The sequence below is a fragment of the Manacus candei genome, unplaced genomic scaffold (genome assembly GCF_025592945.1).
Source record: "Manacus candei isolate 608988 ecotype Guabito, Panama unplaced genomic scaffold, ASM2559294v1 h1tg000069l, whole genome shotgun sequence".
Taxonomy (NCBI): Eukaryota; Metazoa; Chordata; class Aves; order Passeriformes; family Pipridae; genus Manacus; species Manacus candei.
This window is the reverse complement of record NW_026138117.1, coordinates 1703242-1724127: the sequence shown is the minus strand read 5'-3', so window position 1 is coordinate 1724127 and position 20886 is coordinate 1703242. Positions and strand designations below refer to the sequence as shown.

General features: G+C 36.3%; 1 protein-coding gene across 3 annotated transcripts in view; it reads right to left on the bottom strand.

Moving 5' to 3' along the window:
• The window catches only part of HERC2 (HECT and RLD domain containing E3 ubiquitin protein ligase 2), a 108907-nt gene that overhangs the window by 32866 nt on the left and 55155 nt on the right, over positions 1-20886 (bottom strand). For all 3 annotated transcript variants that reach the window (XM_051806894.1, XM_051806896.1, XM_051806895.1), the window contains exons 38-64: positions 20278-20460; positions 19541-19725; positions 17743-17890; positions 17455-17651; positions 16992-17222; positions 16195-16330; positions 15488-15631; positions 13924-14066; positions 13454-13721; positions 13156-13298; positions 11807-11905; positions 11542-11710; positions 11303-11428; positions 10579-10687; positions 10305-10444; positions 9679-9869; positions 8057-8162; positions 7806-7897; positions 7076-7251; positions 6519-6630; positions 5562-5643; positions 5320-5463; positions 4664-4754; positions 3073-3250; positions 2560-2641; positions 2306-2477; positions 204-348 (exon numbers count right to left, since the gene is read on the bottom strand). In XM_051806894.1, coding sequence (XP_051662854.1) covers positions 204-348; positions 2306-2477; positions 2560-2641; positions 3073-3250; positions 4664-4754; positions 5320-5463; positions 5562-5643; positions 6519-6630; positions 7076-7251; positions 7806-7897; positions 8057-8162; positions 9679-9869; positions 10305-10444; positions 10579-10687; positions 11303-11428; positions 11542-11710; positions 11807-11905; positions 13156-13298; positions 13454-13721; positions 13924-14066; positions 15488-15631; positions 16195-16330; positions 16992-17222; positions 17455-17651; positions 17743-17890; positions 19541-19725; positions 20278-20460 — 3992 coding nt within the window. The remainder of the gene's footprint in view (positions 1-203; positions 349-2305; positions 2478-2559; positions 2642-3072; positions 3251-4663; positions 4755-5319; positions 5464-5561; positions 5644-6518; positions 6631-7075; positions 7252-7805; positions 7898-8056; positions 8163-9678; positions 9870-10304; positions 10445-10578; positions 10688-11302; positions 11429-11541; positions 11711-11806; positions 11906-13155; positions 13299-13453; positions 13722-13923; positions 14067-15487; positions 15632-16194; positions 16331-16991; positions 17223-17454; positions 17652-17742; positions 17891-19540; positions 19726-20277; positions 20461-20886) is intronic.

The following is a 20886-nucleotide window of genomic DNA, read 5'->3' as shown; positions in this document are numbered from 1 at the left end:
CAGTACTAATATGAAAGCTAATATATTTTAAATTACAATCATGCTTTTATTTATGCAGGACTTTAAAAAGCAAATAAATATAATTAGAAATATTTATTTCATTTAATCAGCACCAATACTGTTACACTTTTCTTCATCATCAGTTTACTTTATTCCTTTCTGGATCAAGGGATGAGGGGAACAGAGGGTGAGACACAACGTACCTGTCCAGTGTCAGTAACCGCTAGACAATGAAGTGCGCCTACGGCCACGTGCACAATCTTTTTACCCCTCAGTCCTTCCACAACCTGTGGTTTTCGTACATGTACGTCTGTGCCATGGCCTAGCCTGAAGTAGTCACCCTTACCCCTGCAACAGACAATAAATGTAACATTCAGAACAACTACACTGTTTACACGTTCCTCTGTCAGTGCAGCTTCCCGAATGAAATACTTCAGTTATCACTGCATTAAACACAAACAGCAAGGATCAAATTCTTCAAAACTGAATTACAAAGGCCTAAGAATGAGGATAACTGCAGTTCTATGACTCCATAACTTCTCACCTCAATATAGAACAGGCATGAGTATGACTTTTTTGTATGCAAAGTAATTGGGATTACCTTTAATTTCCTCTTGCAGAAACACTGCTATTATAAACACTTGCAAGTTCATGTGTTTTGATAAGACCTCGATAGATTTATACTACTGAGGATAAACCTAAAAACAACAGATCCTTTAAGAAGTCATATAAGAAAATACATAGGAATTAACAGGCTTTCAGAATTGAGTTTTTTCACACTACTGGAAGCGTCAATATAGGTTCTCAAGTCTCCATAATTTAAATTCTAATAAAATTGCTATACACAAAGTGCACTAAAAAAATAGCCTACACAAAACTAATGTAAATACCTTAAAATGCCTCTACCAAAAATGTCAGTAAAGAAGAAACCCTGAGATTTCTTCCACTGCATTTTTAGTAACTGTTCATTCAGTTCTGTTGCTCACCACCACCACCACCACCAATTTTTCTCAAGAAAGGTTATATTATTCTGGAGACAAATATGATATACAGTACTGTTATCTACCTGAAGTTATAACCCAGAAGTTGTGATTTTTTTCCTCAAACCATTACAAATTCAAGAAGAATAAAAGTTTAGAAGCAACTCAGCCATCCTAAAGCACAGACATGCCCAGTTGAAACAGACACAAAAAAATCTCCTTGTAGACATGTAATGTCGTGAAATAGCTGTAGATTTTTGACTAGACGTTAAGTGTTAAGACAAACTGGGGTAAAGAAGGAACAAACAAGCATTTTGCAGAGTTCTTAAAGACTGCCAAATTCCCTTTCCTCTTACCCCTTTTGTCACTACAAAAAAAAAAAAAAATTAAGAGGAGGAAGGGCAAGAAAGAAATAGTTTCCAATGACCACTCTGAGAAACAACATCTCTGCTAAAAACTTTTCTCCCCTTTAACAACAGCAATAACTTATACAAATAAAAGTTTTGTGGGTTTCTGTTCATATCATTTAGCAACGACTGATAAATTACATAACAAAAATGACTGGTTTAAGTCTATTTAGCTTTGATAAACATAAAATGGGCCATAGTCTTAATAACAAACATGGGGTAAGACCTTGATCTGGTTAGAAGTCTGAAGTTGATCTGCCATGCTGTAAGCTCTGAAATTTTACAGAAAGGTTTATAATTTCAAAAAGCCAGAACTGCGTTCAAAACAAAGCAGAAGCAAGCACACAAATAGAAGAAAAATAAAAATGTTTCTGACTAACTCTGTGATCATCTCCTACTGATTCTTGCTTCAAGGCACCATTACTGACAACTCAGTGGCCTTCTGAGTAGCAACTAGCTCCACAGAGACCCTGTGTTTCCATGGAAGTTCTTCCCATCTGCCCTGAACTTCAGCTTACTTCCTTACTCTACTGTATGCTTACTCTCAGACTCTGCTTTAGCTGGAGACTACATACTCCATGCTATAGTTCTAAGGTTCTCTTTTTCCTCATTCCACTCCAAAGTCTTGAATTAACATTCTTTTAGATGTTCAACTGCAACAAAGAGAGGGAATGATCTCTCCCTTCCTCCACTAATTCCATAAGACTCAGGCACTCTAACAGAATCAACACACAACTAAACACACTACAGGACAGGGTTAGAGTAATTGAACAGATACAGCTTGTCTCGAAGAGCTGCCAATTTAAAAATCAGAGTGCACAGATAAGGCACAAAGGGAGTTAAGACAGTTGAATAGCAGTAAATGCCACACATACTTAGCAACTGCTTTGTTAGCAGTTCCTGGCAAATGTAACATACCATGTCCATACCACTCCTGACTTGGTCAGTGCCAAGGAGAACTGTGCACCGCACTCAATCTGACAAACGCCTTGGCCGTTCAGTCTTTCAATGTTCTGAGGAATGTTGCATCCTTCACTTCCTCCTCGGCCCAGTTTTCCAAAATCACCATCACCCCAGGAAAACACCAAACCTAACAAACACCAAATTTCAGGTCAAACAATGATCACAGTATTCCCATGGGGTAGAAAGCTTCTGGAATATGATACTCCTACCTTCATCTGTCAAAGCAAGAGTCTGAGCATCTCTGCTTCCACAAGCAACCTGAATGACTCGGTGGCCAAGGAGCACTTTAACCTACAAAAAACAAGGAGTAAGCAAGAAGTTTAAAAAACCCTGTGTTTCAAAGCCTTACAAACATTTCCAAGGTCTTATGACCAACCTTGTTCATTGTGCCCAGCCTGATCAAAGAACTATCAAGCCACGCTCCCTCAGAATCCTACAGTGCTACAGTAGCAGCTTCCAGCTACACATCAAAGTAGACGCAGGACATGAATGTTCAAAACAGCACTAGTCATCTTATATCATTTCTCAAGAAAGAGACTGGATCTTTTTGGCCTTTCTGAAATAGTTTTACTGTTATTAGAGGTAGGTGTACCAAAATCTAATTCAGATCACTCCAAAACAATGGCTTCATACTGCTTTCATGGTTTTTGTTGCTTTAGCTTTATGTTATCATTTATTAAACACATCTGCATTTCATCAGAGACAAGAAACATTTATTTTACCATCTTAGGCTTCAGCTGTGTGGTATTATCTCCATGTCCTAGTCTTCCATATTCTCCAAGACCCCACGTATACAGTTCACCACTAGAGGTAATAGCAGCACTATGGGAACTGCCACAGGCAATATCACGGATGCGTTTGGTTTTCAGTGCTTCTATCAACCTGGGTTTATCACAGTTCCTAGAGAAAATGAACAACAAATTCATTGAATTAATTATGAAACAGTCACACAATGCAATCCAACCTTCATAATCCAAAAAATTCTGTGCAATAACCAACAGCAATCTCAAGATAAAATAAAATGCAACACTGTGATTCCAAGATGTACTCTTTAGTGGCACCATAAATCTAAAGTTAACACTATTTTAACATGCTTAATTCAAGAAGTTTTTTATATATATGCTGCAAAACTTAGGTGACAAAGTCAAAATATCAAAGTGATGAATCAGTTAAACAGCATATAATATGAAGTGAAAACCAATATCCTGTTATTGCCCAAAGTGAGTGATTTGTTAGTAGCAGACAGAGACAGAAAAAGATGACACTCCCATCCCAACTTTGCTCTTTGCGAGAAATCAGAACCAGAATTTACTGTTAGGCTTCTTTGTAAGTACTGGAAACTTTTACTATTCATATGTTTACAATATTCCCTTAATTCGGGGAAAAGATTCAACTCAAGATTTTCTTATACTGACTGTATATCAGAGCAACTTTTAAGGTTCTACATAATTATGCATGGTCTCTGGAAAATTTGCTCCCATGAAATGCTCCAGAGTTCCAAATCTCACTTCTAACAAAATTACAGAAAACATGAGACACTTGAACAATAAACAAAAATACTGCTCTCATCTGACCTTCCCTTTTCATTAGTCTGACACACACCCTTATGAATATGCATTTGTTTTAATATATTAACCATCTGAGTGGGGTACTGTAATTTTTTATGTATTATGAGCAGGTCCTCAAAATATATCAGAATGACAAACAAAGATTCCCCCACAGGCTTTGTTTATCAGGGTTTTTTCTCTCAAAATATTGTTCTGTGAGTGCATACAGAGTAAAATCCTGAGAAAATTCAAATTTTCCTCAAAGCTGTCTTGTGGAGGATTAAACTCTGAATTACTGAAAAGTGCAAGAAATTTATTTCTGGTTAACAAGTCTGTGAACCAAAGTCTAAAGAAAAGTGCTATAAAATACTCTGACAGGTTCACATTATGAACTGTTACAGCTCAGGAATGTAAAACTGCAATGGTTTAACTCCTCAAGGCACCTCTGAAAACCTTACCTTACAAAAACAAGCAAAAACTGTGTGTCCAAAAGCATGCAATTTCATCAGTGATATTCCAAAATACTACTCAAGACTTTATCCAGTAAGTATGTTTCTAAGTATTATATTAATTGAATACCTCCCTTTTAAATGACTGAAGAGTGGCACATGGTGCTGAAAAAAAAAAAAGTCTTCTTACATGACTTTTTTTTTTTACTCCTATTGTATTAAAAATCCTGTTACTGTCTATAGTGGTGGTCAGCTGTGCTGTAACATGAAACACAAATCTTTTCTTACTGAAATACACACAAATTTGATATCCTTACATTCTACTGAAGTGACCAAGTTTTCCATCATCTCCTTCACCCCACGAAAATACCTTTCCATCAACAGTTAATGCCATAGCATGTCGGCCACCTGAAAGTGTAAACAAAAAAATTAAATTCGAGCTTTCAAGTAGGCAGCAGGTCTAGTTACAATCTGACACTGATGTACAATGCAACTGTATGAGTCTTCCAACTCCATACGCAGCTTATTTTCTTCAAAATTTTTATGTGATTTAATTTAAAATATATAACTTTAGTAACAGTAGGTTTCCTGGCACATTACAAAAAAAAAAATAATCACTCGATTTTCTATTTTCAGTGTTGCAAGAAAAAAGGGAAAAAACAAACCTGTCATTTAGCAATATTAAAAAAGGAAAACACTTTCTCTGAATTAGACAGAAAAAAATTACCAAAGTTAAGTTCCAGCAGATAAGAAAAAATGTATGGTCTAAATTCATAGATTTTAATAACAGAACCATTAGATTTAATCTGACATTGTTTGCAACAGCCAGAATTTAATAACCTGTATTTATTTAAAAACCAAAAAATCTGATATGTGATGCTGGGGTATCACAGCACCCAAGAAAATTGCAAAGCAACTATTTTCAGGCTTATTATGTTATGGTTGCATATATAAGCATAGCAATAGTCAGTACCTGAGTGAACAGCCACCTTCTTTACCACATAGTTACTGAGAGCTGTAATTTGGCGGGGAATAGGCACAGTTCCGCTAGATATTCCTAAACCCAGCCTTCCATTTGTGGCTTCTCCACAGGCATATACTTTACCCTCCACAGTCACTAAAATGAAGAAGAAAGTTTGAAACACCATTAGCGTTTCACAACTGGAAACCTGCTTCTGGCCTTAGATAGCTATACTTATTTCAAACTTACATTACCTGCAAAAAGGCTTTTGGATCCTCCAGCTACTTGTACAACATTCAAAGCAGACAAGGTTTCAGAAAATGAAGGGACCTTTATCTACAGCAGACAGAAAATAAAAAATTCCACTTTAATGTTTTACACTTTTAAAAGAAGAGCTTTTACATGATAAACCAGTTAATCTAACAGGTACTTTCAGATGCCTTGCACATACCTGTCAATATACACCAGGCATAAGACAAAAACCAAGAAAATGCATTGAATACTAGAACTACGACAAATACAAAACCTGAGAAAAAATGAACTGTGACATAAACAAGGACTTTCTTTTAGTAAAGTTTTCTTGAGAAAACCAAAGAATAAAGGAAAGGCTAATATTTTGTTTCTTGAAAGGCACTCTATGGATACAATAGTATATATTCACAACATAAATTATGAAGAATTGAATTACAACATAAATTGAAGAAATGCTCTCAACATAACTTTCATATTAATCATATCTTAAATTGTTTTAAGCATTTGCCTTGTATCTCCTATCTTGGATTGTACTAAAAATTATGTCTAAATGGTTGCACACAGGGCTGAAATTCCTCCTGAATTACACCGAATAGCAATCAAGGTAAACCAATCATTAGATCAGAATTCAGCTTTTTTACCTGATGACTGTACCACTTCCAGGAACAAGTAACACATAGAAAAGTTCACCAATATCTTCATTTTATGCATGCAAACTCAAAAGGAACTGGATATATACATTTTTAGAAAAATTAGTTCACTATCATCTAAAATGAATGATTAGGTGGCTGCTAAAAGTCAAACCAGATTTCAGAGTAACACATCTATTCTTCATAGCTTTTGGTAATAAACTGTAAAAATCTGACTAAATTTGAATTAATTTTAGTTGTGTGAGACTTGTACATTTTTATTTTTCTCCGTTTCTTTTCTGTACTGATGTATGAAAACAACAAACATACCTTGGAGCCTTTTAGCCCTCCCAATTGGTCTTTGTCATTCAGTCCCCAAACAAAAACTTTGGTTCTTATTGTAGCTGCTGATTCAAGCCCAGCTGCCTTCTTTCTGACAAGACTGAACATATTCAGAAAAGAAAATAAAGTCAGTTTAGCAAACAGCATGTTTAGCATAGGCAACTTTTTACTGTATTTCCTGTTTTTTTCAGTTTGGAACAGTTTCAGGACTCAGACTACACTACTACAGTTAAAAAAAATCCCAGAATATTTTGCTGAGCACACGTGCTACATACAAATATAAGCACATCAAGTTTTTAGGTCGGTTTACAACTCCAAGTATACTGCAGAAGCATACGAGATGTACAAAATGCTACCACCTAATCAGTGTGACAATCTTAAAAAAACTAACTTATTGACAAAGGATCTACTTACAGTTCCGATAAAACTGATTTCTCTTTACTAGCATTCAAGCTAATTAAGTTACTTTTACAATAATCTCCTGATTATAAGAACGTGTAGGTTCTTTATCACTACCCTCTGCCCCCACCACTGTAGTTACCTACCTCCCAGTGTTAGCTTTATCATCATCCTCTTCCTCATTATCAGAAGCCAGGAAAGGGACTGCAGCCAAATCTTCATCCTCTGCCCGTATACGTCCCAGTATGCTGAGGCCATGTATTTTGCAATCAATCCCAGAGCTTCTGCACTGTTTGATTGCAATCTCAATATACCTGTGGTACTAAGAAGAAAAAAAACTATATTGCCATCTTTTGGGATCTACGTAACTTCATAAAACATAGGAAAGAATTAGAACTTTTCCTTGACTTTATCACCTTAACAAAATGAATCTGTAACTTTAAAGACTTGGCTTTTGAGGTCTAAATTCATACTTTATGATAAACACATGGCCTCATTCGAGAAAAATTTCACTTACAATCCCGTAAAACTTTATTACGCATTTCTCCTTGCTGTTAGTCAAAAATATCAGAACTGCTGTCCAAAATTATCCCCAAATTTAAGTTTACTGCAGTGTCTTCTTGAGTTCATAGATATACTGATTTTCATGAAAATTCCCTAAAATATCATTACTACTATGTTTACAATAGAGTTACACCATGATTATGGTGAAACTTATCAGAATAATTAACTGCACTAAACTGCCAGAAATACTGCTAATTTAGAGGAAAAATAAATACCATGCATTAATAATCACAATAGTGCTTTTCATCCATCCCTTGCAGCACAGTATTTTTCTGTTGCACATGAGGAATTCTCACACAAAACTTCACTTACTTCAGTACAATCACTGAGTAGAGGCACTGTGGTGTCTGTAGGATTTATATTGATTGTCTTTAGCTCTATAAGATTATTTAAGGAATTACCCCCTAGAAAACATGGAAAGAAAAACATTTTAGATATGATGTTTGTTTCACAAACAGGCACTAAGCATGTTGAACAGCTGATTATGTTAACTGAAACCAGCTAAATATCTACTATTAAGCACAAAAAAAAAAGGTTTTGGACTTCTCAGAGAACAAACGTACCTGAAACTACAACTAAGGAGGGCATGTAGCTGCTGTCTGCAGGGTCCACGATCATCTTTAGTCTGTGAACAAGAACATCTGGAAAAATCTCCAAGCGAATCCAGTGCTAGGGGAAACACACAGAATTTCATTTTTAGATGGTACTGTTAGGACCATATGGTTAACAAGAATATATGTGTAATGCTTTTGAAGAAAACATGAAAAACAGATACAATATATGGCCAAAGGAAAATGACCTTGTGAACTTCTCGCTTGTCCGACCTCTAAATACAAGAAAAACAGTTGCAGCAAAAGATTTATTTCAGCCAAGACCAACACCACTGGGAAGACAGAGAGTACAATACCAATGGAGGTCAAGAAATGGGATATAATATAAATCTTAGGTTTAAGACAGACAACTAGCAGCAAAATCTCAGTGCCTACACTGCCCACAGAGCATTACTGCAGGCCAATAAAACTGATAAATCATGAAATAAGGAACAAGGATTTTAATAAATACCTAGACACAGAAGTCAAATTTACACTAAACAACTTTGCCAATGACATTACACTAGGAGAAGCTGTTGACTCCCTCGAAGGCAGAGAGGCCTTAGAGAGCGACCTGGGTAGACTAGACAGCTGAACAATCACCAACTGTATGGAATTTAACTAGGGCAAGTGTGGCATTCTCCATCTGGGATGGGGTAATCCTGCTTATACCTACAAAATGGGGGATGAGAGGCTGCAGAGCAGCCTCACAAAAAGAGAGCTGGGCATCTCAGTGGATGAATAATTGAATATGAGTCCCCAGTGTGTACCCACAGTCCAGAAGGCCAACCTCAGGCTGGGTTGCATCAAAATAGGAGTGGCTGGCAAGTCAAGGGAGGTGATTCTCCCTCTCTACTCTGCTCTTCTGAGATCCCACCTGGGGATCTCCACACTGGATCTCCAGTGCTCTGGGATCTCCAGCATTGGATGTGGACTTGTTAGAGCAGGTAGGTCCAGAGGAGGGCCACAAATGCAATCAAAGGGATTTGTCCCACAAAGACAGGCTAAGAGAGCTGGGGTTGTTCGGACTGGTGAAGAGAAGGGTCTGGAGAGACCCCACCATGGTCTTCCAGTACCTAACGGGGGCTTATAAAATGGAGGGAGAGGGACTCTATACAGGCAGACACTGCCAGGACAAGTGGCAATGGTTTTGAACTGAAAGAAGACAGGTTTAGATTAGATGTTAGGAAGAAATTCATTACTCAGAGGGTGGTAAAGCACTGGAAGAGGTTGCCTAGAGAAGTTGTGGATGCCCCATCCCTGGAAGTGTTCAAGACAAGTTTGGATGAGGCTCTGAGCAACCTGATCTAGTAAATGGCATCCCTGCCCATGGCAGTGGGCTTGGAATTAAATAATCTTTAAGGTCCCTTCCAACCCTACCATTCTATGATTCTATAACTAGAAAGATGAAGCACAGCTTAAAAAAAAATAGACACATTTATTATGAAGAAACATAGTTTTGTACTTCAGATGACTGTTTTCACTACTCTTCTACTTTACACAAAGGTAACAAATAAATATATTTCACTAACGTAAATCCCTTTCCTCTGAAGAAGGAAGTATGCCACAATAAACCAGTCAGGGCTTAAACTTACCTTTCCTTGTGAACCAGAAGACTGCCAGCACTGTTCACTACCATCAATAAGACGTGAAGCCTGATTCACAGAGGATGAGACATTCAAATTCTTAACTATCCTTGACCAATCATCCAGTAACATTCCCCGCTGACTACTGTGCCGTCTCTTCAGCTGCTTTCCAGAACGTCCACAGAATACAGGAGACTGACCTGCATGGTTAAGTGAAACATTAAGCATGTATCACTCAAAGAAAATGGCTTTTATGAGACCATAAGTAATGTGAAAGGTAATATAACAAATCAAAGATTTCAGGTATGTAGTCTAAATTCAGAACACAGAAGGATATCCCATCAGTACTCAAAGAGCATGGTCTTCTTTTTAAAGGAGTTTCACGTCTACGAGTTCTTGACTAGATAAATTCAAAAGACATTTAAAAGTTGTTTTTAAAAAAAAACAGTTTTAAATTTCAGCTCCTTAACACAATGAAGTTACAGTTCAGACTGACTCCATAGACAACAAAACATTTTTAGATCACAGCACTGCTACAAATGCAAGTGGTGGATTACAACAAAACACTGACCTTTAAACCTTTATTGTAATGTTAAGAAGTTTAAAAAATACGTCATTTAGATTGTGAAACTTACCTGGTTCGTTTATTCTGCCAAAAGTATGTCTGGTATTATGCTTCCTGGTTTTAAAACAGGTTTCACAAAAGTCAAAATCATCACAGTTCCTGCATTTGAATCTAGGCCCATTGATAGGAAACATCTGACAGCCATCACACCTGATTTGACAGCAGAATAACAAGGAAATATATATGGTACAGGTTAACTCTAACACGAGACAAGATAATAGAATCAAGACAATAAGGTAAAGGATAACCCATATTCATTAAGAAAAAAGTAAATCATCACTTACGTGACTCCAGGATGAACGCTGGGGACCAATTCCATTTCTGACAATAAGCCAGTCCAATGAGACTGTTGAGGAAAGTCCACAATAACATCTTTTCCATTGGCACTAAATGCTGTGACAAAAACATGGAGAAAACACATGTTGCAAATCTCTATAAAATAAAGCCTGAAGTGCTTAGAATAGTATTCTATTTGAATTCCTCTACTCCTATTTTTTCATTTATTTTTTTAGAAACAGTTCCCAAGTGACAGTGTACTTCTAAGCACAAATACAGTACGATCAAAATCTGCACCTCTTCAAAGAACCTATGCCTCACCGATTACTTCAATAACATCCCTTAGAGCTTGACACTAGTGCATCCCACTTTCTCCTCACTTCTTTATGAAGACTTCAAGTTAGAATTACTTCTTAAAGGAAAACTACTGATTCTTCCAAAGTATAAATGAGAACCACTGATTCTTCCAAAGTATAAATGAGAACAGACTACATAGATGCTTGAAGACTTTTACTGTATATGAATGAAGTGGTTCAAAAGTAGATGAACATGCTAAGAAAATGTGCTGCCCCAGAGTACAGGTCTAAATTTGTCACAGACTTCAAATGCATTCTATATTCTTTATCATCATGCAATATTCCACGAAACAGTATGATTTTTACATGTGTCTAGAAGAAAGTCTGTGTGGTTTTGAGTTTTATTATCTCCCCATACATTTTGAATATACATTACCTTTCACAATCCCCACACTTCGGTGAGTAACTGATCCCCATTTGTACTTGGGTGTGGTAACAGTGCTTTTCACACGCACTTTGTCACCTATCTTGATATGAGAAGCAGAACTCTGTGGTGGGAATCCTAGCAGATGAAAGAATAAATGTACAGTGAGTGGGTTTCCCCACTCCAAAAGTAAATTTTCCTCAGTCTATCATTCACTTTTCTAATGAAAAAGCAGTCAGCAGTGAACTTACCTAAAAGCTCAACATGGATATATCTGACCCAGTATGTACCACCCTTTTGTTGCCAATCACACTGTACGTTCAGGTCATGCAATCCATCTCGATCCAGTTTAATAACTTTGCCTACATCTCCTTCACAGACCTCCTCATAGGTTCTACAGCACCTAACCATCATCCCCACCTAGGGAAAAAATGACAACAGAATGCAATAGCTATGCAAAGACTTTTGTACCACAAGGAAAATAGTTTCAATATAGCTTTTGATCACCATACTTACCTGAATATTCTCCCTCACGTACACAGCATAGTCATCATTACTTAAGAAATCAGCTCGTTTCTTATAGGTCTGGCTCTCTGTTACAACAGCACCACTTGACTGAAAAAAATCCAAAATAAATATGTAAGAATTACAAAATTGTTTTCAATTCAGATAAATAAAACTGTTAGCAAAGACTGAAGATAACCCAACAAAAATAAACACATATAATATCCAAGTTGCATGCCAAAATGGGAAAAAACTTCAACAGGTTCAATTCACTATAGGGGTAACATTTATGATCTACTTTACTTTAATTTAAAGTTACTTTCTAAAATTAGTTGTCTAGGAATGCAGATGCAGATTTTCAAAAAGGTGTGAAACGAGCTGCAAATTGCTTTTATGAAACCTGATTGTCAAGAAAAATCTGAACAAAGTGGATTTGTCAGTACTCCACTCAGCCTTGAAGATATACATCCACTTCTTGGGCTACTTGTTGGGAAAAGGAAAAAACAAAAAAAACAGTGGTAAATGGTAATCTCTAACCTAAAGCACACTATTTTTTTTTATATAATACAATGAGATCTAAAGTATGCCTTTAGGAAAACAAGCTAAAAAAGATAACACGGCAGTTATCAGAAATTATTTCTTTCAAGATTTGATTAACTTCTTTAAGAGAATCAGAATGTCAAGTTAATTTCATTGAAAATACAATGTACTTCTTTCAATTACAAAATCCCACATGTGCAAGAAAACTCAACTCCTTCAAGAATAAACAGAAATATGGAACCCATTTCATTTTATTAAAAAATCGTTACTGAAACAGTTCCCGAAAGTCAACAGAAGAATAATACAAATTCACATTAAAGCTATCAGACTCAATAGGCATTGTAAAGGTAATTTTATCACCAATAATTGAAAAATGTTTTTATAAGGAAAAAGCTAAGTTATTTAACAGACTTTTTGGCTATTTATTCACTAATTTCTCAGTCATTCCTTGTAGCTAACATACATTTGTTTTTCAGACCAAAGCAAAGGAGAGGAGGGAACTCCTTTACAAAATATTACACTATAGCATCAACTACTTTTGAAGAAACTAAGAGCATCAGGGATGCTTATAGCTACCACCAGTGAAACATCTACCTGCATTCCGTTCACCCCTGTGCTACTCACATATAAAGTATTTATAGATTATTCTCAGTTGTTTTATGACATGCCTTAGAAACACAGGGCAACCACGATCCTTGTTACTGCTCTGAAACTTTGGGACAACAGAATGTCCCTGTACTCTCCCCATTTTCACAAAAAGGACAGAATTACAAAATTTGCAGCTAGCTAGCATAACTTAGGTTTAATACGTTGATACTTACCACAGGACAAGCAGCTTCAGCTTCTTCCACCTCCTCTGTTATTTCCTCATCTGAATATTCGTCAGAGATAGTATCAGCATCAGAGAGATCCGTAATTTGAACATCGGGGTGATCCAACAACCAGCCAACTAAGGCTTCCACTCCTAATACAGAAAACAAACTCAGTCTCCAAAGAATTCTCTGACATTCTTAGGAAAGCATCCAAAAAAAGAATAACAACTGCTACCTGCTAAGAACTATTTTAATCTGCTTGTAACTTTCCTTCTCCTTCTAATATTAATTTAACTAAATAAAATACCTGGTAATCCAGAAGCACTTCCAGAGGTTCCTGACAGAGATTTTAGTGCAAATTCTATGTTTTTCCTCGGAAATCCCATTTCCATAAGTTGAACTACAATGGGGAGGGGTGGAATTGGAGATTGTTTGCGTTTCTTCACTTTTGTGGGTCGGATATGCTGTACTGTGATGGGTGTTGTAGATTCACTAGAGCTGCAGTCTTCAAATAACGGAGTTGAAGGATGTGTAGACTCTACAGCCAGATACTGGCACACTGCCAAAGCAGCAGCCTAAATGGGAACAGATAAATCAGTCCAAGTAAAGCAAGCATATTTAGTATGTCTGTGTGTGTGTACACCTAAAATTAAAGGTTATTTGCAAAAAAGGGTTCAGTGTCACTTTTTTAAACCTATAGTCTAAAAAGGTTTCAATTAGGATGTGAATTATAAAGGGTTATTTATTAGGTTACTTAGCAGAAAACACAAACTCTACCTCAAGCTCCTGTTTGTCAAATATTGCTTTCACAGGTGATGGTTGTGTAGCAGATGACAGAAGTTGCTGTAAAAGGATCATGGGAGGCTGAGGTCCTTCAGGAGACATATCTCCTATGTCGGGAGAGGCAACTGCTCCATCCTCTTGAAATAAAAAAACATTATTTTAACCAAAACCATGCAACATGAGTCAATCAGGAGACTTACTCTGAGGCCTACTGGTTGATGAAGTATACTGTTATTTTTCACATATTTCTTCTTCATAGGAATCATGTGTTTAAGATTAAACCATGTGTCACAATCTCCATACCAAAAAAATCAAGTAAAAAATACGTAGATAAACAGTAAATTTACCAAAATACACCTAGAACATGTCTAGCAGAAACTACTCAGTGGAGAGTGAATTTGCATAGGTATCTTCTGAGTCCAACCTTTTTGCAATAAGATTATTACCAAGAGATCCTTCTGGGATAAACCATTTTTTGTAGAAAACCAAGAGTCTCAATGATCCCAAACCCATGGTACATACTTCCAGGATTGGGTTATTTCCCCCATGATACACCCCCTGGGAAGAGCTCCCTATGGGAGCCCACAGTCCCTTCAAAAGAGGATACTTCTGAATCCGCTTGCTCACAATTCTGCAACTTTCTTATTTAATGTCGTATTCTTGTTGGCATAAACGTTCATATTTCCTAGATATTTTCTGCGATTATCTCAAGAAAGCGTTCTCACTTTTTATTAACTCCAACAAAAGAAAGCCTTATTTGAAACAATAATAAAACAGTTACTAGTCCTCATGTATTTATGCTCTTCTGATTAAAAAAAAAAGTGTTAGGGTTTTTTTCCCCTTAAAAAATGATGGCAGAAGTAAAATCACGTTGCATTCCTAAAAAAACCTTGATGATTCTGTTGACTTAAAATTGCACAATTGACAAAAACCCGCAGAAATATAGGAATAAAGTAAATATATCATAATATTTAAAGACAGTACGTTTCACAAATGCCCAAAGAATTAATATAAACTTTAAAGTTCTCAAATAGCTATCCTGAAAGCTGACAGTTATTGTATTTATTTTTATATGTAAAATGCATCTATAGAAGATCTAATTCAAATTATTAGAACTACAGTTCCCTAAAGTCCCTTTGAGATTATTCTTAGGGCACTGTATCCCAATACTTGTTTGACTGGAAACTGCAAAACATTTGAAGTAAAAGCAATAGCCAACTGAGAATTCATACTTTAAGCTTTGAAGTAGAAAAAGAAACCACTGCAAAAAACTTTCAAGTATTTTAAAATTACTTACAAAGCTTATTAACTACAGAAGACCTACAAATTTAGCTAATGCAAGTATTTCAAGCTTGAAATAAGCTTCAAAACCAAAGCTAAAAAGTCAAAATGCTTTCAACATACAATTTTAATTTAACATTCACAGATTTTAATTTTTTGTCTTTAAAGGGCAAACTGAAATTTCTACCCTCCAAATGCCATTAGCAAGGGTTATAGTCATACACTGTGTCTACCATCTAACCAAGCAGCAGCACAGTCAGGTTGCATTTCAGAATACCTGCAGGATTTAATGCACACTCCCGAACAGCCGGTTGAGATAAGATCTGCCTTAGTGTATCCTGGTGAGAAAGCAGGGCTCGGCCTGCTTTCAGTATGTACAGCTTTAATTGCTGGCATCGCAGTAGATCCAGATCAACTTGACCTATCAGAAATATTAAGCAGCCATTAGTGCTAGGAATCTCTTGTATTAGATTAGAGAAGTTATCATCCATACAACCTCAGTCCAAACATCAGTTTACATCTTAACCCACTGTGCAAAAGTTCGTGAAATACCGACGATATGACAGTTTGAACAGCACATGGATTGAAGGTCTGCACACATTGTACGACCCATGATATTAAAAACAGTGCCTTCCTACTTTTCACACCCTGGACAATCATGCGGTTGATCGACAGCACAGTAAGTGCAGTTAAAATGTTATATGGATTCAATATTTTTAACAATTCAGTACAAGCAGTTCAGCCCCTAAACTTACTTACATTTTCTCATCAAAGTAAAAAAAGATACTTCACTTACAACGCAGAGCAATTCATCTCCTAGCTAAACTTGTCTCCTAAGTGCATATTATTCAATGTTGACTAAGAAAAAATGTAAGGTTGGAGTAAAATCTTTTTCTTATGTATGTTTGCTGTTACCAGTATTTTTCCCTGAGTATATCCATCTACTTCCAAACAAAACAAATCGTAAAAAGTCCCAAGTTGTACCTGAAAGACCCTGATTGGGAGATTTCATTCTTTGTTTTTCTATTTTACTTCCAGCCAGATTTACTAGTTGAGCCCAAATGGATAGCATAGGTTCAGTGAAAGGCAAGTTGTTCACATTAAAAGCCACAACTGGAAGCTAAACAGCGAGGGAAGAACCAGACAAAACAAAAAAAATGCAGGTAAGTATTTTCCTAAAATCCTACAAAATCATTCAAAAGTTTCAACGGTTATTAACTGAAGAATAAAAGTAGTATTTGTCTTACTGCTCTTGCCAGGAACAACTAGAGAGGATTCCTATTCCCTACACAGCTCCTAAGCCTGTATTTGTACCACAAAGTTGCAGGTCTACATGATGAAAAGGCAGGACAGGGTCAGAACAAGGAAGAACTGTGGTCTCTGAAGCAGATCAAGCACTTGGCCCGTGCTTTCACTAATGGCATATCAATCAAATCAAGATTCATATGAAAACACCCAAGACTTTCTACACTGATTAGCAAATCAAGTTAAACACAAGCTCCTCTCATGTAACAGCTATAAATCACATTGTAATGACTTGGGATTCTACCTCAAGTCAAAGAATTTTAGCTGTCCCTCTTCCTTTCATCTCCTCAACAAGTGAGGATGAGATTTAAAAGGCCCTATAGAGGTTTGCATGAGGACCATTTCAGATGTGCATTCCAGTATCGTATGTGTTCAGTGTCAATGTATTTATCCAATGAAGAATGTCCTCTTTGCACTATATTAGAGATTTAAACCTTACCCTTCCCAGTATTAAAGCCTCAACAAAACAAACTTACTGGTTTCAGCTGATTCAGAGGGCACACTCTACATGTCCGCATGTCATAGAACTGTACAGTGATTCTCCCTTTTGGGGTGATGCGTGTCACTGTGCCTTCTCCAAACTCATCATGAACTACTTGTCCACCCAGTCTCAAGCGACTGTCTATGCCACCAATCACAGCCAAGACTGCCATTAGAGCTCCCACCTCTGGATTCTCAGTGTCAGGAAAGTAGTCATCCAACACAGCCTAACAAAGAACAATAAAATTTAACTGTAGGGAGAAAATATATACTTCTATCTGCTTTAAAATACAAAGTTAATCACAAATAGTTCGACTTAAAAATTATAACACAAATATATATAAAAATAGAAAAATGGTTTCAAAATTAAGCTTAATATTGTTTACAAATATTTAGTGTTTATAATTTCAAAATAAATATTGCTATAAAAATGAGCTTATTTTAAAACGTGGAAACTACCCCTTCTGACTGTTTTCCTGCAAAGATGTGGGTGATGGAGGTTAGCTGAGAGTTGATGTACTTGTTTATGAGTCCATTCCATTGGCTGAGCGAATGGAGCGTCCTCAGCAGTGCCACTATCTCTTCTGCTAAAGTACTACTATGAGTGGCAGTTAGAGATGCTTGGGGCCTGGCCTTTCTCCTTCTCAGAGTAGATTCTGGAAAGACAAAGTAATTGCACAACAGTTACCGTTTAATGCACTCATTTTCCATACATAAGAATAAACCACTGAGGGAAAATTCCTCTACCTCTGAGTAGTGGGATATCTGAAGAACAAGTACTAAGTAGGCTCCCTAAAAATCCAAACAGTTTTTCCACAAGAAATTTCATGTCTCTTGATCTTTCATTTTTATCCCAGGATGGAAGTACTGCTTTCAATAAATGTACAGCAAGGATCTAAAAAGAGAACAAAATTAGTGTTATTCTATTCTAAGTCACCACATATTAAAGAAACTTTCAAATATATTGAGTATAGAAGAATGACATTTTTAAAGTTAGCTTTCCTTTGTAGTTCTTTCTACAAGACTGATTTCTTTCTAGTCATGGAAATACAGAGTTAATCTGTAATCTACTGATCTTCAGTTTACTAAGGGATATTTTAAAAGAAGTTGTGACAGTTCAGAGTCAGTAACAATTTTATTGGCACGTTTTATTAGTGAATCCAACCTCTTCAATACTTGGGGCATGAGACAAACACAACGCTGGAAAACAATGTAAATGACTAAAACACATAGGAAAAATGAGAATACAAAATGGGAAGGTTTGTTCAGACTCCAGACTCAGAAATTAGTACTAAGATATATTTCAGAATGAAAGTTTCCAAGTGTTCTGCAATGAGGGTATAATAGTTAAAATTCATGAGATATAAAGCTGAATGGTAGAAGGTGACAGTGACACCCAAAAGTAGTCCCTGTGAAACTAGGGCCTCTGACACAGTACAGAGGAACAGGCTGGCATCTCTATACCTAGACAGTGCAGAACTAACAAGGAACAGGGGAAGGTGCAGCACTTCAGTATCAAAGAGCAGAAGGGGTTGCATATTCTGAACAGAAGTATTTCAGGTTTTCAGCTTCATCATTTTCTACCCAGAAGACCAATACAAGTGACTAACAGTGAAGAGAACTCACTTCTTCTAAACTTCTGCCAATAACACATCTTTCTAGAACTTCATGGTCTCATCTTTTCGTTGTTATTAAGTTAGGTGCTGGTACACGAGGAATGGTCATTTCTCTGAAGTATTCCCTGAACAGAACAGATGACTCTACTGCACTAAATCCTGGGTGATGACAGAAGTCCCCAGCATATGAAAAATACTGGCAAGAATTTGTTGGAAGATCACACAAAAATGAACAGGCCTTTATGATACAAGGCTTCAGTTAAAAAATGCTGATGCCTTATCAAGGAAAAGATTAAGACTATCTTTAGATCCCCAAGCCTTGAAACTTGGCAGAGTTATTCCATAATAAGGTTGCTTTTCAGTCTCATGAAAAAGGCACTAACAAGATGTTAAGGAATGAAAAAGAAAAAAGAAAGAAAAAAAGAAAAAGAAAAGAAGAAATAAGGGGAAGAGGACAAGGGAAATACAACACCAAAATAAGATGCAAAGATGTAGCTTCTTAAGAGAGATTATAATTAAAATAATATTAGCCATTTACTATGGAAGGAGGGACAGTAGCTAATACACAATCGCATAACTTCTATTAAAATTGCACATTTTTCCAAGCCATCTTCTCATTATTTTCTTTATTCACCATCTAGGAAACATTACATGGGAGTTTCTGAAACACACTTTCAGAACACTGTTTTGACCTTTTGTCTCCTTTCAACAGAACAAGGGAGTCTGTAGTACCCTGAAGGATCAAAACTTACGAGTGTATATTTTAAACAATGAATCCTTGACATAAAAAAATGTTATTTCTTTTAATTAACTAAAAACTGATTTAAGGACATTTCCCACCTGTTCTTTTAAAATACACCTTTTTTTAAGACAACTAAAGTCTACTAATTTTATTGCCTATCAAAGTAATTTTGAAATACACACATTACCTGTCTCTGTAGTGAAGCAGCAGTGAAAGATTCATGCCCCTCAACAATTTTCATTAGCAAAGTTATCCACTGAGATGTACTAAGAGTGCTGCACATCTGAGGCATGAGTGCTATGCTTCGAATGAATCCCAACGTGCACCAACTCCTGTGCTGTTCTTTATAAACTAATTTATTTGGCAAGGAAGCTAAAAACAAAAAGATATATACATGTAACAGTTGACTTTTCCACCAGCTACATCTATACACTACATGGGGTTCTCTTGGACAAATCAGAACACTGCACTACTCCACTGTCTTTACATGAACTATTAACTTCAGTTTTAGAGCCTGTACTTAATTTTATTAAATATGTTTTTAAAACAATTCTCATCATTATACTGTTTTTTCACTTGAAAGCACTTAACAGCATTACTTCTGAAATTACAAAGAAGCTACAAAAATGAATATGACATAGTCATAGTGTTGTGTCAAACAGAAAAAGGCTGCTAAGAAATTAATTGTCTAAGCCAACAATTCATATCTCATGCATTTTTTTCTGCCTTTACTGTTTATGTTCTACAAATGCTCAAGATCACATTATCTTTAACAATTAAGATTTTTAAAGCTCTGAAAACCCATTTTCTAGCCTTTGGCCTTAAAGGATTAAAAACTAGTAACAAAAGATTTACAAACTTACTAGACAACAAAGGACAAAACAGAAGCACACAGCTGAATCAGACTGCTTCTGTATAAAATACCTGATTTATCTATTGTTCCACTCTCAACAAGCATACGGAGTAGACCACACAACGTCCTAGTAGCATCACTTTGCATGACTTCAGCATGGACACCAGCAGAGAGACATAGTGTCTGCAACAGGTTCACAGTACTTGTCAGCATCATGGCAGTAGGGTGGAGATTCCTTTCAACTTGTTCTCCTTCTGAAGAGAGACACAAAAGGCAAAGGAATACATTAATACTGAGTTATTTTATTTCACAAAGGTTCTGAAACAAACATGATGTGACTCATTTGTTGTAAATATTTTCTCTGAGATGACTTGATAGGAAGAAGACCCTTTATTTCCAACTGCAAGAGCAAAATCTAAGCCAGATATTTTGTGCATACATTTTCAAGTTATTGTCTAGCAACACACAGCTTAAAAGAAATTCCAAGGGCAGTGCCAGGAATAGGGAAACAGTGTGACTAGATGTATAATTAGGTCATACAAAAAAAAATCAACTTTAGAATGGCATTAATATATGTTAAAATGTATACCTCCTGGTATCTGTAACTGAAACTATTTCAATTTAATAATACTATTCTCTCTGGCCCATGAACATGCAACAAATCTGATACCATCCTTTCT